General features: G+C 44.1%; 1 protein-coding gene across 18 annotated transcripts in view; it reads left to right on the forward strand.

Moving 5' to 3' along the window:
* Positions 1–105: 105 nt before the first annotated feature.
* Positions 106–15,377, forward strand: part of LOC146075814 (uncharacterized) — a 122,893-nt gene continuing 107,621 nt past the window's right edge. For all 18 annotated transcript variants that reach the window (XM_083185432.1, XM_083185436.1, XM_083185441.1 and 15 more), the window contains exons 1-4: positions 106–140; positions 1,682–1,777; positions 5,844–9,176; positions 11,690–11,785. In XM_083185432.1, the coding sequence (XP_083041558.1) occupies positions 125–140; positions 1,682–1,777; positions 5,844–9,176; positions 11,690–11,785 (3,541 nt within the window). In that variant the 5' untranslated portion in view covers positions 106–124. The remainder of the gene's footprint in view (positions 141–1,681; positions 1,778–5,843; positions 9,177–11,689; positions 11,786–15,377) is intronic.

The following is a 15,377-nucleotide window of genomic DNA, read 5'->3' on the forward strand; positions in this document are numbered from 1 at the left end:
AGTCTCCACTCCGTCTGACACAACTCCAGAGTATACCACAGATTACTTTCTGTCTGACACAACTCCTGAGCCTACCACTGGAACTACTGTATCTGGAATGACTTCTGAGCTTTCCACTGGAACCATGTTATATAGCACAGGTAACCAATGTCCACAGAAATAATCCAGTTTGAACCAAGCAGCAGAAAAGTGGTGTATAGTTACACAAGACCTCGTCTGTTGCATTTGCACATTATCCCACAGCTGTCCATCTATAATTCTGTCCCCAAAAATACTTTAGCAACACAACTGTTACACTCCCTTAGCACACCCTGAACCAGAATCCTTAGTGGCATCATGACTCAGCATCCTGGTTGCCTAACAACAGGAAGGATCTGTAACAGCTGCTAATATTATTTACACTTTATCGCTCTCTGTGGCTTAGTACATAAACCCCAAATTCACCAGTGTTTGTAAGTATAATTATTTTGTTTATAAATACCAGAGCTGTAACTAGACTTTTTGATTCTCTGTTTATGAAAAAAGGGGAGAAAGGGCATGACAAAGCTGATCCCAGAGAAAGCCCATGCTTGTAATTATCTTCAGAAGTCTTTCTTATTCAGTTGCAATACCCTTTATTTAAAACACTTATTTCAATATATTTAGAATTAAATCCCAATATTAAGCTCTTTAGTCCTAAATAAAAATGAGAGATTTCTAAAACTGCATATTAGGCTACTTGTACTTTGTAAAAATAATTAAGCAGATCTATGTAGTATGCAGCCAGATTAAATCCCTTGCAGACACTCACTACATAGATCTACTCAGCTACAATGCTGATCATTTTTTCACAAGTACAATGTGAGCATCAAATAGTTAGAATTTTATAGCTTTCTATGCAGTGAATTGGGGTCCTTTTTCTAGAGCACTTGCATCGCTGCAAATTGTGCAGTGCTGCATGTGGATTTAACACTGTCTGCCGCTTGTGCAGCCGCTCGTTCCCCCCTCACTCAGTGAGTTCCCCGCCCGGCTTATCCCATTATGGGAAGAGGGTGGGCCCCCTGCAGCCACATCATGGACGAATTTCAATGGGAACAGCCAGCGTTTTCATGGGAGCAACCATGAAAAAGCTGGACTTTCCCTTGGGCATAGCCTGTCGCCGCCGCCCCATGCCCACCACCCACACTGGTAGGTGCGAACGGGATGTCGAACTAGCGTATGCACTTGAGCAGAAATGCTCATGGACATTAGTAAAACATTGGATTTATTGTTGTTTGTCATTTTTAGGGCTATTTCACACTGTCCGGCTCCTGCCGGGCGGCGAAATCCCGCACGGCCAGGAAGCCGTGCCATGCACAGTAGTTGTGAATGGACACTATTGTGTTGATTCAAATGGGACGGCCATGGCCCGGCCGTCCGGTTGCAGCCGGATCCCGCCACTGGAAGGGACAGCTGCCGGGCTGTGGCCATCCCCTCCATTCTAAACTGATGTGTGCAGCATGGCTTCCTGGCCGTGCGGGATTTCGCCGTCCGGCAGGAGCCGGAATGTGTGAAACCGCCCTTAGGGTGCATGTGCCAAGTAGCAAATGATCAACTTGATGCACATTTATAGCTCAATCACACATTTAATCACTTATGCAAATGAAGCAATGACTGATATTTATTAGTTGCTGATCAAGATCTTTAATGTATCTGTGTATAGATTACTGTCTAAATGGCGGCATTTATGATGGGATAAAGTGTCAGTGCCCAGAGGACTTCACAGGATCTCGGTGTGAAATACCTAACATCAGAACAGGTGCGTATAAATCACTAACATCCCCTGGAATATTTAATTGTATTATTATTATTATGATTAGTTATGTATGAGTGTGGGATATACTGGAGCACAGGAGGAAGCCTATGTAAGCACGGGGAACACACAAACTCCACACAGATAGGGCAGTGATCATAAAAGTAGGCATGGATGATGCAATGCACACTAACCACTGTGCCACCAGGCTGCCATTGCATGCCAATCATTGCTGTATTGTTCTTTTCATTGGAGGAATAGTGTATTTTGAACAGTTTTCCTTGCCAGAGATAGAGCGCCGAACCTTTTTTCTGTATTTTATCAGATGCAGCACTGGGCCAGGAGCCTTCTTTACATTCCTGTGCATATACGTTATTTCCGGGTCTCCTGGTAGAATGGAATCAGTCCTCCTTCACTACAATTAGTAGTAATATGCCAAGACCAGTTGTGAATCATGGAGTCATCATTAATTACGTCAACACTGATTTAGGTTGACCCCAAAAGTTTGACATGTACACGGTCAACATAGCAAAAGTTGAATGGAAAAGGTTGAAATATAAAAATGTTTTCTGTGTCACCTGTGCACATGGACCCCCAGTGAGTGTACTGCGTCGCCTTGTAGGTTTTCTGCTAAAACCTGTTGTGTTTATGGAGAAAATTGGGGGAAGATCCAGAGACAACATGGCTGTAATGGCGTTAGTGATCTACTGCTTAACACGACACTATCAGTATTCATACAATTGTTTACAGATAACTAGTGGAAATCAGGCTTAGTCTTGTTCCCCTTCTGAGATGAGGTTTGTCCCTCAGCAGTAGCGGCCCTTACACACAGGGATCCTTCTTGGGAATCATGGACTGCGCTTTTGGCAGTGATGGAGGAATGATGTATAACAGTTTAACATTCAGAAATGCATACCTCCCAACTGTCCCGCTTTTTGCAGGAACGTCCCTTTTTTTAGGACGTTCCCAACTCCCGCCCAGGCCACTTTAGACAGGGGGCCCCCTCCTAATTGTCATTACTGGCCACAAACTGCACGGGAGAATATTACACTGTAAAGGCAGTAAACAGTGGGTTTGTTTGTCCCTCTGTACCTTACTCTGTAGGAGCCCTGGAAGGAAAGAGAGAAGTACTCTCTTTTTTTTTTTTTTTTGGGGGGGGGGGGGAGGGGGGGACAACTTTTTAGAAAAAACATTTATTTCTTAAGACTTAACTTTTATTATTATAGAAAAAAGAATAAAATGACTTACAAAGACACACCTACAAGGTGTAGGAGCCCTGATAGGCTCAGCGCTGCCTATTATTAAAAACCCTCCCATGACAAGGCTGCTGCTTCTGCTATCCTCTATGGGCCTGAGAAGCATATGATGAGCTCCATGAAGCAGAGCTCAGCACAAGCCTCTCAGCTTTTGATCTCTTGTGCAAAGTCTCATAGGACTTCAACTCCCAGTAATGCACTGCACACTTGTGCAGTCAGTGTGCCTTGGCTCCCAGCACAGCTTTCACAGTGATCCGTGAATAATCCAGTGTGTCTATTCACAGCATTCCACATTCTGATACACAGACTGAACACCAGAGTAGGGATGGCAATCGACCATCGATGTTTAGAAAGCATCAATGGTTTATGGTCGATGTCTTGCTATTGATGGGGGAGAACCAGATGGTTTTCCACCATCGATGTCAAGTTTCCATTCTGATACACAGACTGAACACCAGATTAGGGATGGCCATCGACCATCAATGTTTTCTTTATTGCCGATGTCTTGACATCGATGGGGAAGAACCAGATGGTTTCCCACCATCAATGTCAAGCTTAAATGAATAGTTACATTTTGCTTTTCCCAGGGACACGGAGCATAGCTCCAACCCAGGACACCCATGAAGCCCCGACCCCATATTCTGATTGGCCCACAGGCCAATCAGTCAAAGACAATGCTTCAAAATGATCTTGCAATTCTAGATGAGTGGGCAAAAAAATGGAAGATGAGGTTCAATGTAGATAAATGTAAGGTTATGCACATTGGGAGACACAACCAGTGTGCAAGTTACAACCTTAGCGGAGAGGAACTGGGTAATTCCGTACTTGAAAAGGATCTAGGAGTCCAAATAGACAGCAAACTGGGATGGAGTGCCCATTGTAATGTAGCTACAAAAAAGGCCAACAAAATTCTGGCATGTATTAAGAGGGGAATGTAAACTAGGGACTCAAGAGTAATTATGCCACTGTATAAGGCATTGGTGAGACCGCACCTCGAGTACGGAGTGCAGTTCTGGGCCCCACACTATAAAAAGGACATCATAGAATTAGAAAAAGTCCAAAGGCGAGCAACAAAGTTTATTTGGGGAATGGAAAATTTAAGATACGGGGAGAGATTAAGCAAGCTGGGACTATTTACACTAGAGAAGAGACGTTTAAGGGGGACATGCTCAACATGTACAAATATATCAAGGGCCAATATAAGGAACTGTCACACAACCTCTTTTCTACTAGAAAGGAATCTAGGACATGAGGTTATGACTTTACATTAGAAGAAAAAAGATTTCATTCAGCTAGTAGAAAGAATTTCTTTACGGTCAGAACAGTCAAACTCTGGAACTCTCTTCCCAGAGAGGTGGTAACGGCTGGCTCATTAAATGCGTTCAAGGCAAAGTTGGACAAACATTTACTGGAGAAAAACATCCATGGGTACAAATAAGAAATATAAATTGTCTGTAAAATACCAGAACCTACCAAATCAGCAATGGATATCTATACCAGGTTGAACTAGATGGACGCAAGTCTTTTTTCAGCCTTACCTACTATGTAACTATGTAACAATGGATGACCATCGATGTGTAAAAACATTGATGGTCATCCATTACATAGTTATGCACCATCGATGTCCAGTTGCACTTTTGCCATCGATGGCAAACATCAAAGGCAAAAGTTACGATGGCCATCCCTAGACCAGAGTTCACTTCGAAATCCAGACATGGGTGTTTTAACGTTGATTGTTCATTACACCCGTGTGACCAGTTCTCAGTAAATTCAGGCCAGGCAGCTGTTCCTTTCTTGCTCCCCTGGAGGTATAAAAGGGTCAGTCCACATAGTTTAAAGCTGCCAGTGCAATGATGTCCACAGCCTAGCTATGGACATCATGAGCTATTGCAGAATCATTTTCTATCCACAGACTCCTGGGCAGATTTTCATCCTGCTGCATCATCTAGCTCCAATCAGTTCCAGTCTGATATTTGCTCCAATCAGTTCCATTAAAAAAATAACTCCATTGGTTTAGCCTGATAATTACTCCCATCAGTTCCAGGCTGACATTTGCTCCAATCACCTTGCACTTGTGTATAGTCTCTTAGGTTCTAGTCAAAAATTATTCTTCAGTTTCAATTTGACATCAGAAATCAGTTTCAGGTTGACACCTGTATCCTAGCCCCAATCTTATTTCCTGTCCCTTGGGTAATTCCCTTAATCAGTTTTCTTCTTTGTCCCTTTTTCATGATCTAGCACTAGGATAGAAGGACCCAGTCAGGCGACCTAGGTCCTCCATGTCAGATATTGGAATAAAGCTCAAACTTCCTAGCAGGGTGAACCCTTGTGAAAACTGCCAGTGTGTTAGACACGCCACATCCTGTCGGAAGCACTGCAAGTGGCTGCCCGCTCTCCCCCACTCCCTGCCTGTCTCCCTGAAGTGGAGACGGGCAGGGAAGCACCCAGTCTCTACTTCCCGCAGCCTTGCAGATTAGGATGCGCTATCGAGTGAACCGCTTGCAAGTCCTCATCTGCCAGCCATACACTAGGGGGCACTCTTCTATTACATGTAACAGCAGCAGCTGGATGACAGTTAGCACAATGTGGAAATGTTCTACAATTGCTGATGATTTGTGGGATATTGTCTATTTTTATTTTTTCACACAAATAAAAATACTGATCACTATAGCTGCCAATAATACTTACATTAGTAGTAATCGGCAAAAAAACATTTATAATAACATAAAAAGATATAAGTCAATATTAGTCTGAATGCAGAAAGTGCAGCCATATTGTCTAGTGTCAATTAATTTAAACCTAATTTTCTTCAACAGCCCCAACTACGACAATATCTACCAGCAAGTCATCTTCTTCAGCCGCAGCATCCAGCACTATAACTATGCCTGAAACAACAGAGATCATATTTCACCCAAATACCACACACATAGACTCAACTCCATCTGACATGACTCCTGAGTATACCATAGGCTCCACTCTATCTGATACGACTCCTAAGTATACTACTGACTCCACTCCATCTGAAACAACTCCTGACCATACCACAGACTCCACTACATCTGACACGACTACTATATATACCCCAGACTCTGCTCTGTCTGACACGACTCCTTTGTATACCACAGACTCCACTCTATCTGACAAGACTCCTTTGTATACCACAGACTCCACTTCATCTGAAACAACTCCTGATTTTTCCACAGACTCTACTCTGTCTGAAATGACTCCTGAGATTACCACAGACTCCACTCCATCTGAAACAACTCCTGAGTATACCACAGAATCCACTCCGTCTGACACAACTCCTGAGATTACCACAGACTCCACTCCATCTGACATGACTTCTGTGTATACCACAGACTCCACTCCATCTGAAACAACTCCTGAATATACCACAAACTACACTACATCTGACAGGACGCCAGAGTATTCCACAGACTCCACTATATCTAACACAACTTCTTTGTATACTGCAGATTCCTCTCCATCTGACACGACTCCTTTGTACACCACAGACTCCACACCACCTGACAAGACTCCTGAGTATATCACAGACTCCACTCCATCTGATATGACTCTTGTGTATACCCCAGACTTCACTACGTCTGACACAACATCTGAGTATACCACTGACTCCACTCTATCTGAAACAAGTACTGATTATACCACAGATTCCACACCGTCTGACAAGACTCCTGAGTATACCACAGACTCTACTACATCTGACACGACTAATATATTTACCACAGACTCCACTCCATCTGACACAACTCCTGAGCATACCACTGACTCCACTCTATCTGAAACAAGTACTGATTATACCACAGATTCCACACTGTCTGACAAGACTCCTGAGTATACCACAGACTCTACTACATCTGACACGACTAATATATTTACCACAGACTCCACTCCATCTGACACAACTCCTGAGCATACCACTGACTCCACTCCATCTGAAACAAATCCTGAGTATACCACAGACTCCACTCCATCTGACATGACTTCTGAGTATACCACAGACTCCACTCTGTCTGAAACAACTCCTGAATATACCACAGACTCCACTACATCTGACACAACTCCAGAGTATTCCACAGACTCCACTATATCTAACACGACTCCTTTGTATACCACAGACTCCACACCATCTGACAAGACTCCTGAGCATACCACAGACTCCACTTCATCTAAAACAACTCCTGATTATTCCACAGACTCTACTCTGTCTGACATGACTCCTGAGTTTACCACAGACTTCACTTCGTCTGACACAACTCATGAGCATACCACAGACTCCACTCCATCTGAATCAACTCCTGAGTATACCACAGACTCCACTCCATCTGACAAGACTTCTGAGTATACCACAGACTCCACTCCGTCTGACACAACTCCTGAGTATACCACAGACTCCACTCCATCTGACATGACTTCTGAGTATACCACAGACTCCACTCTGTCTGAAACAACTCCTGAATATACCACAGATTCCACTCCATCTGTCACGACTCCTAAGTATACCACAGACTCCACTCCATCTGACATGACTTCTGAGAATACCACAGACTCCACTCTGTCTGAAACAACTCCTGAATATACCACAGACTCTACTCTGTCTGTCACAACTCCTAAGTATACCACAGACTCAACTCTGTCTTCCACGACTTCTTTGTATACCACAGACTCCACTCAATCTGACACGACTCCTTTGTATACCACAGACTCCACTTCATCTGACACAACTCCTGAGCATACCACAGACTCCACTCCATCTGAAACAACTTCTGAATACACCACAGACTCCACCCCATCTGACATGACTACTGAGTATACCACAGACTCCACTCTGTCTGAAACAACTCCTGAATATACCACAGATTCCACTCCATCTGTCACGACTCCTAAGTATACCACAGACTCCACTCCATCTGACATGACTTCTGAGAATACCACAGACTCCACTCTGTCTGAAACAACTCCTGAATATACCACAGACTCTACTCTGTCTGTCACAACTCCTAAGTATACCACAGACTCAACTCTGTCTTCCACGACTTCTTTGTATACCACAGACTCCACTCAATCTGACACGACTCCTTTGTATACCACAGACTCCACTTCATCTGACACAACTCCTGAGCATACCACAGACTCCACTCCATCTGAAACAACTTCTGAATACACCACAGACTCCACCCCATCTGACATGACTACTGAGTATACCACAGACTCCACTCTGTCTGAAACAACTCCTGAATATACCACAGATTCCACACCATCTGTCACGACCCCTAAGTATACCACAGACTCCACTATGTCTAACACAACATCTGAGTATACCACTGACTCCACTCCGTCTGACACAAGTACTGATTATGCCACAGAATCCACACCATCTGACAGGACTCCTGAGTATACCACAGACACCACTACGTCTGACATGACTACTATATATACCACAGACTCCTCTCTGTCTGACAAGATGACTGTGTATTCCACAGACTCCACTCCATCTAACATGACTCCAGAGCATACCACAGCCTCCACTCCATCTGAAACAACTCCTGAATATAACCCAGACTCCACTACATCTGACACGACTCCTGAGTATTCCACAGACTCCACTCCATCTGACACAACTCCTCAGCATATCACAGACTCAACTCCATCTGATACCACTCCTGAATATACCACAGACTCCACTCAGTCTGAAACAACTCCTGAATATACCACAGACTCCACTACGTCTGACACGACTCCTGTGTATACCACAGAATCCACTCCATCTGAAACTACTCTGGAGTATACCACAGACTCCACTTTGTCTGAAACAGCTCCTGAGCATACCACAGACTCCACTCCATTCGAAACAACTGTTGAGTATACCACAGACTCCACTCTATCTGACACTACTCTGGAGTATACCACAGACTCCACTCCATCTGACATTACTACTGAGTATACCACTGACTCCACTTCATCTGACATTACTACTGAGTATACCACAGACTCCAGTCCATCTGACACGACTCCTGAGTATACCACTGACTCCACTCCATCTGACATTTCTCTCGAGCCTACTACTGGAACCACTGTATCTGGCACAACACATGAGCCTACCACTGGAACCATGGTATCTAGCACAGGTAACAAATGTCCACAGAAATGATCCAATGCTGCATGTTTGGACCAATCTGCAGATAAGCGGTGTATAGTTGCCTCCTTTTGCTTTTGCACATTATCGCACATTTACTGTATACTAGGATTCAGCAGCTTGTGGGCGAGATTCTCTATTACAGAAATGCGGTAAAAACCCCGTTATCGGGGTTTTTACCGCATTTCTGTATTCTCTAACCTCCCTCCGCAGTGTCACCGCTGCGGAGGGAATCGCCAGCAAAAGCTGGCGGTTCCCTGCAGAAGCCTATGGGCTTCTTACCGCAGCAGTGTGTGAGGGATCCATCACGGATCCATCCCAGCATGCCCTGCGGCCGGCGCGTCAGTCTGCGCATGCGCAGACGGACTCCCGGGTCATAGACCCGGAAGTCCAGCAACGGCGCCGCATCGCAAGGGACAGCTCTTATCGCAAGAGCTGTCCCTTGCGTTAATGACCGCATATTTTAGAGAATATGCGGTCATTAGAAATGCGATGCCGGGCGAAGAGGGCTGCGGATTTTAGAGAATCCCGCCCACTGTATGTATTATTGTCAATCTGTAAATCTGGCCCCGAAACTACTTTAGCAACATACTTGCCACCCTCCCATAGCACAACCAGAATCCTTAGTGGCAACAAGCTGCAGCCTTCTGGTTGCCTAACAACGGGAACAGCTTCATTGCGTGACCTATAATGGGATATGGTCTTTGGGTCGACACCATTAGGTCGACATGCATTAAGGTCGACATGAGTCTAGGTTGACATGGGTTAGGTTGACAGAGTCATTTGGTTGACAGGGTCATTAGGTCAACATGGGTTAGATCAGGGGTAGCCAACTCCAGTCCTTGAGAGCTACCAACAGTTAATGTTTTCCAGGTCTCCTCACAGAATCACAAGTGAAGTAATTAGCTCCACCTGTGGATCTTTTAAAATGTGTCAGTCAGTAACGAGTGCACCTGTGCACCTGCAAGGTGAGATCTGGAAAACGTGAACTGTTGGTAGCTCTCGAGGACTGGAGTTGGCTACCCCAGGGTTAGGTCGACAGTGAAAAGGTCGACATGGGTTTAAAAAATAAAATAAAAATTGAGCCGACATGTGCCGACAGGTGATATTTCATGCCCTAGGGCGTGGTGGGAAAATAAAATAGTGTGCCAAGCGTAGTGAGACACCGTGCCTGGAGCAAGGGGAGCCATGTGATGGAACGCAGTGCTACGTTTTGGTGTCAACCTAATGACCCTGTCGATCTAACCGATGTCGACCTAGACTCATGTCGACCTTCCTGTATGTCGACCTAATGGTGTCAACCAATAATGGGTTGACCTAATGATCCATAGTCCTTATAATGGCTTCTAATACTATTTCCACTCAATCTCTCTCTCTTTGGTATAGTACATAAACCTCAAAGTCACTAGTGCTTGTTAGTATAATTATTTTATTTATCAATCCCAGAGCTGTAACTGGACTTTTTGGTGCTGCTGTACTCTAGCCTGTACGCCGTAAATATTAAGCTATTTCTTTTTCTATATACTGCATATGAAGCTAATTGCAGTTTGTGAAAATAAATTGAGCAGGTCTATGTAGTATGCAGCCACATTCAGTTCCTTGCAGCCACCCACTACACAGCGGTGATGCTGATTTTTTTCCACAAAGTACAAGGTGAGCATCCAATAGTTAGAATTTTATAGCAATATATGCAAAGGCAGATAGGTGATGAATAGAACAGATGGAGCACCTCTGATTCAATACCGGCGCCCACCAGAATGTCCCCACTGGCGAGCTGTGGCTGAGAGGGACTTTATTAAACTGGGACATTCGAGCGTCTCACATGCATACACATCCCAGTCACTCTCATGGCTGGGTTGGGGAACCCTGCCTTTCTCCACTTCAGGGAGACGGGCAGGGTTACGGAGGGTGCGGGGGCGGTGGGACCGATGGGGACCAGCAGTGGGGATCGACAGGGAGCTCCGTCAGAATGGGGTGCACAAGCGTCTCATGCATGCGTGCCCCCTTCCTACGGATGGTGGGGCCTGCCGGCTGGCCAGGGCAGGGGATTCCATCACCAGCCCTCGGAAAGCTGACCAACAGTCCATCTGTATTTCTGACTGCAATGCCACAGGCAATGGGATTGAGTCCTGGGTATGTCAGCATCTCATAAAGGACAGTGTGATTGAATAATAAAGAGCTCTCAGGCTAACTCCATGAATGTTATATACTGTAGGCCTTAGTAAAGGGTAAGGAGACCGGGGTAGTTAGAAGATGACGGGCATACGTATTGCAGAATCCAAATCTTGTGAGAGTCTGGCAAACAGAAAACTACTGTAGGTTTTGGCAAATCTTTGGTTGGATTTATTGCTGTTTGTAATTTTTATTATGTGTATTTGCCAATTAGCAAATGACCAACTTGATGCGCATTTATATACCAATCATACATTTAATCACTTATGCAAATGAAGCAATGACTCATATTTATTAGTTGCTGATCAAGATCTTTAATGTATCTGTGTATAGCTTACTGTCAAAATGGCGGCACTTATGATGGGATAAAGTGTCAGTGCCCAGAGGACTTCACAGGATCTCGGTGTGAAATACCGAACAACAGAACAGGTGCGTATAAATCACTAACATCCACTGGAATATATAATTGTAGTATTATTATTATTAGTTATGTATAAGTGTGGGAGATAACTGGAGCACAGGAGGAAGCCTATGCAAGTACAGGGAACACACAAACTCCACACAGATATGTTAGTGATAATAAAAGTAGGCATGGCTGAAGCAATGTACACTAACCACTGTGCCCCAGGCTGCCATTACATGCCAGACATTGCTTTATTGGGACCAGGTATACCTCTCAGGATGGATGCCGTTGGAACAGGTGAGAATATAAAAAAATATCCTCAAATCTGGAATTATCCATTATTCAATATGCTCCTGGTCCCAAGCATTTCGGATAAGGTATACTAAACCTGTATATGGTGTTGCGGTACTTGTTTAGTTTCACGGCGGCAGCATGGCCGCGCGTCTGAGTCCCCTTGTGGGGCTCGCTTCGCTCACCCACGTGACGGGCTCGGTGGCTTGTTACGCTTGCCACACTATCTAAAATCAACTCCATGCCAACGTGGATAGTGGGGGTATGAACTATCCACATTGGCATGGAGTTAATTTAGTTTCTTTTACAAAGTTTGACCAGCGCCGAACCCGGAAGTACGCGCGGCAATGCTGCCGATGTGAAACTAAACAAGTACCGTTGTTGCCCTACCGACAGTCGGCTTATCTTCCGCATCCCGCAGAGATCACATCTATTACCTGCATGACTCCCTGGGTTGGGGAGAATCTTCTCTGCAATGCTAAAATCGGTGCTGCTCCTGACATAAGACAGCAGCAAACATCCCACACTGACTGGTTATTGGTTACAGTCAGTAGTTGTACTGTGACAGCCGTGTGCTAGGTCATTGCAGACTGTATGTGGTCCCTGGGTGGAGGAGAATCTTCTCTGCAATGCTAATACCGGTGCTGCTCCTGAGATAAGACAGCAGCAAACATCCCACACTGACTGGTGATTGGTTACAGTCGGTAGTTGTACTGTGACAGCCATGTGCTAGGTCATTGCAGACTGTATGTGGTCCCTGGGTGGAGGAGAATCTTCTCTGCAATGCTAAAATCGTGCTGCTCCTGACATAAGACAGCAGCAAACATCCCACACTGACTGGTTATTGGATACAGTCAGCCATATTTTGACAATACATGGCCGTTTACTTGGTCATGCCCCTTTTCTCTGATTGGGCAGGCAGGACATTGAATCCCGTCGGCTGATATGCGTTTGAGCAAAACGAAAACTGGCCAGGGTCACGGCTGTCAGGACGGACCGACAGTTGTGACCCAGGATTGAATACCCCCTTAGACTTGTTTACATTTTATTAAAATTCTTATTCAAGATTTCAAGGTCAAAATGGCTCAGAGGTCATGAGATAACTACATACGTCAATAACAGCTTTCATTTGTGTTCTATACGTTGTAAAGTAATTATTAGATGATCACTTGAACCAAACGCACAAAGTTCTAATTACTGTGACAGAAACAGCGGTCACATTCCTTGGATTTGCCGTGTAAATGATTGCTCTTTTAAAAAAACAAACTCAGAGTTCATCCGTCGTCCTGCGGGGTCACAGGAAGTTTGTTACATTCGGTCAGAGGTCTAGGTTGTTAGTCAATACAGTAGGTCGACCAAAACAAGGTCAACATGCACAAAGTTAATACTGGAAAAAGGTTGATAATAGCAAAAGGTTGACACAAATAAGTAGTGTTAGTCGGTACAATGCTGTTTTCAAGGAAAGTAATGTGTGGCCTTAACCTTCTGGTACAGTGCAGATTGCAGAAATGGAAATGAGATGGAATGTGGAAGCTTGGGCAGATGATATCAACTCCATTAAAACCTATTGGGGGGTAATTTACTAATACACCTGAAATAGGCATATTCATAGAAACATAGACTGTGACGGCAGATAAGAACCACTTGGCCCATCTAGTCTGCCCCTTTTTTTAAACATGTTACCTCAAGTAGGAATCACCAGTCGAATGGTGATTCCTAATTTATTAACCGGCTGTATATTACATACATGTATGCAAATGCAATGTAAAAAAAATAACCAGCATTAACCAGCCCCGGGCTCAAAATCCTATGTAAAATGCCAGTCCTGGTTTTAAAAATCTGGAGGTAAGAGAGGTAAGTCTGCACTACTATATTATGAGTGTCGATTTAGGTCAGTAGTCCACCTTATTGTCGTGTTTTATGGCGGGGGTGCTATCTCCAAATATTTTTTTATTACCCCAAATAATAATACATCTTAACATTATTTAATTAATTCACCAACAATTACACCATACACACCTTCCCATTCTCACCCCTTCCTCCTCATCCAACTGTTACCTTTTTATACATTTTTTAAAATTAGTTATCTTCACATTACACATTATTAAAAATGTATTTTTGATGACGCTATCACGATTGGAATCCGAATTGAATCTTCCCCACTCCCCTTCTCTTTTCTCTCTTACTTAATAACTTTTTATTGATAAAATTCACTGATATCTACACCATCACTTACTCATCTATATGATATAATATAGGACCATACAAACTAGACCTAACATATTCATCTTACTGAATAGAGTATAAATAAATGTACCTATTAACAACCAGAGGTTACCCCCAAACTAACGGGGGATAGATATTAGGTAAACTCATGCCATACAAACAGAAGGTTAAATCTTATAATATGAACTGCTTATAAGTATTTATGTAAATACAGATACCGGGACTATCCCATAACTAGTATGAAGTAATAATAGGAATGAATTCAGCAATATTGGGAACCCCTACAAGACCCACTCTAACGAGGATAAACTATCAGAGAATGCACAATACATACAGTATCTTTATTATGAACTCATTGACAATACAGAAGAACTATTTAAAAGTCCTGAAAAATGAAGCATTATTTATTATACATAGTGCAGCGCAAATTCCTATTCAGACTTTAGGAAATTACTTCCAGGTACCGGCTAGTGGCAATCACGAGGTGCGCCTCTGATGTCAGATGCCACCCATGTGACCCGACACACCGGACGAAGGGCGGAAATGGCCTCATAATTCAGAGAGCCAGAAGTAGCGCCAGATAGGCGGAAACAGTACCTGTCAGAACAATTCCGATTGGAGAATGATACATGCTAAACCAGCTAGCAGGGTAATGCCACAGCTGGACAGGGACTCCCCTCCCTCAGTAAAGTTGTCCCCCCCCCCTCCAGGATTAACCCTGCCTGGGCTGAAGCCTAGGGCTCTCCCCAGTGCCCCAGGGCAATGGGCACTGTGCTGATAGCAATTGTGCAAAAAAATAGATGTAACTATTGGGTTCTGCTGTGGAACGATAAGTCCCAGCAAGCCTCGCCCACATACTGGGACTTGGAGAAACACAAGTCCCAGCATGCGGGGCATTGATGCCCATGGTGGGACTCAGCAGAACCAATAGCCAATTTAAAACACACATACACACCAGAGAAGTAAAAGTTTATAATACCCCCCCCCCCCCATCGTTACCTACAATATCTTTATTTATTAACAGTTTCTTATATAGCACACACATATTCCGCAGCGCTTTACAGAGAATATCTGACCATTCACATCAGTCCCTGCCCCAGT

The sequence above is a fragment of the Crinia signifera genome, chromosome 4 (assembly GCF_055691185.1).
Source record: "Crinia signifera chromosome 4, ASM5569118v1, whole genome shotgun sequence".
NCBI classification, from domain to species: Eukaryota; Metazoa; Chordata; class Amphibia; order Anura; family Myobatrachidae; genus Crinia; species Crinia signifera.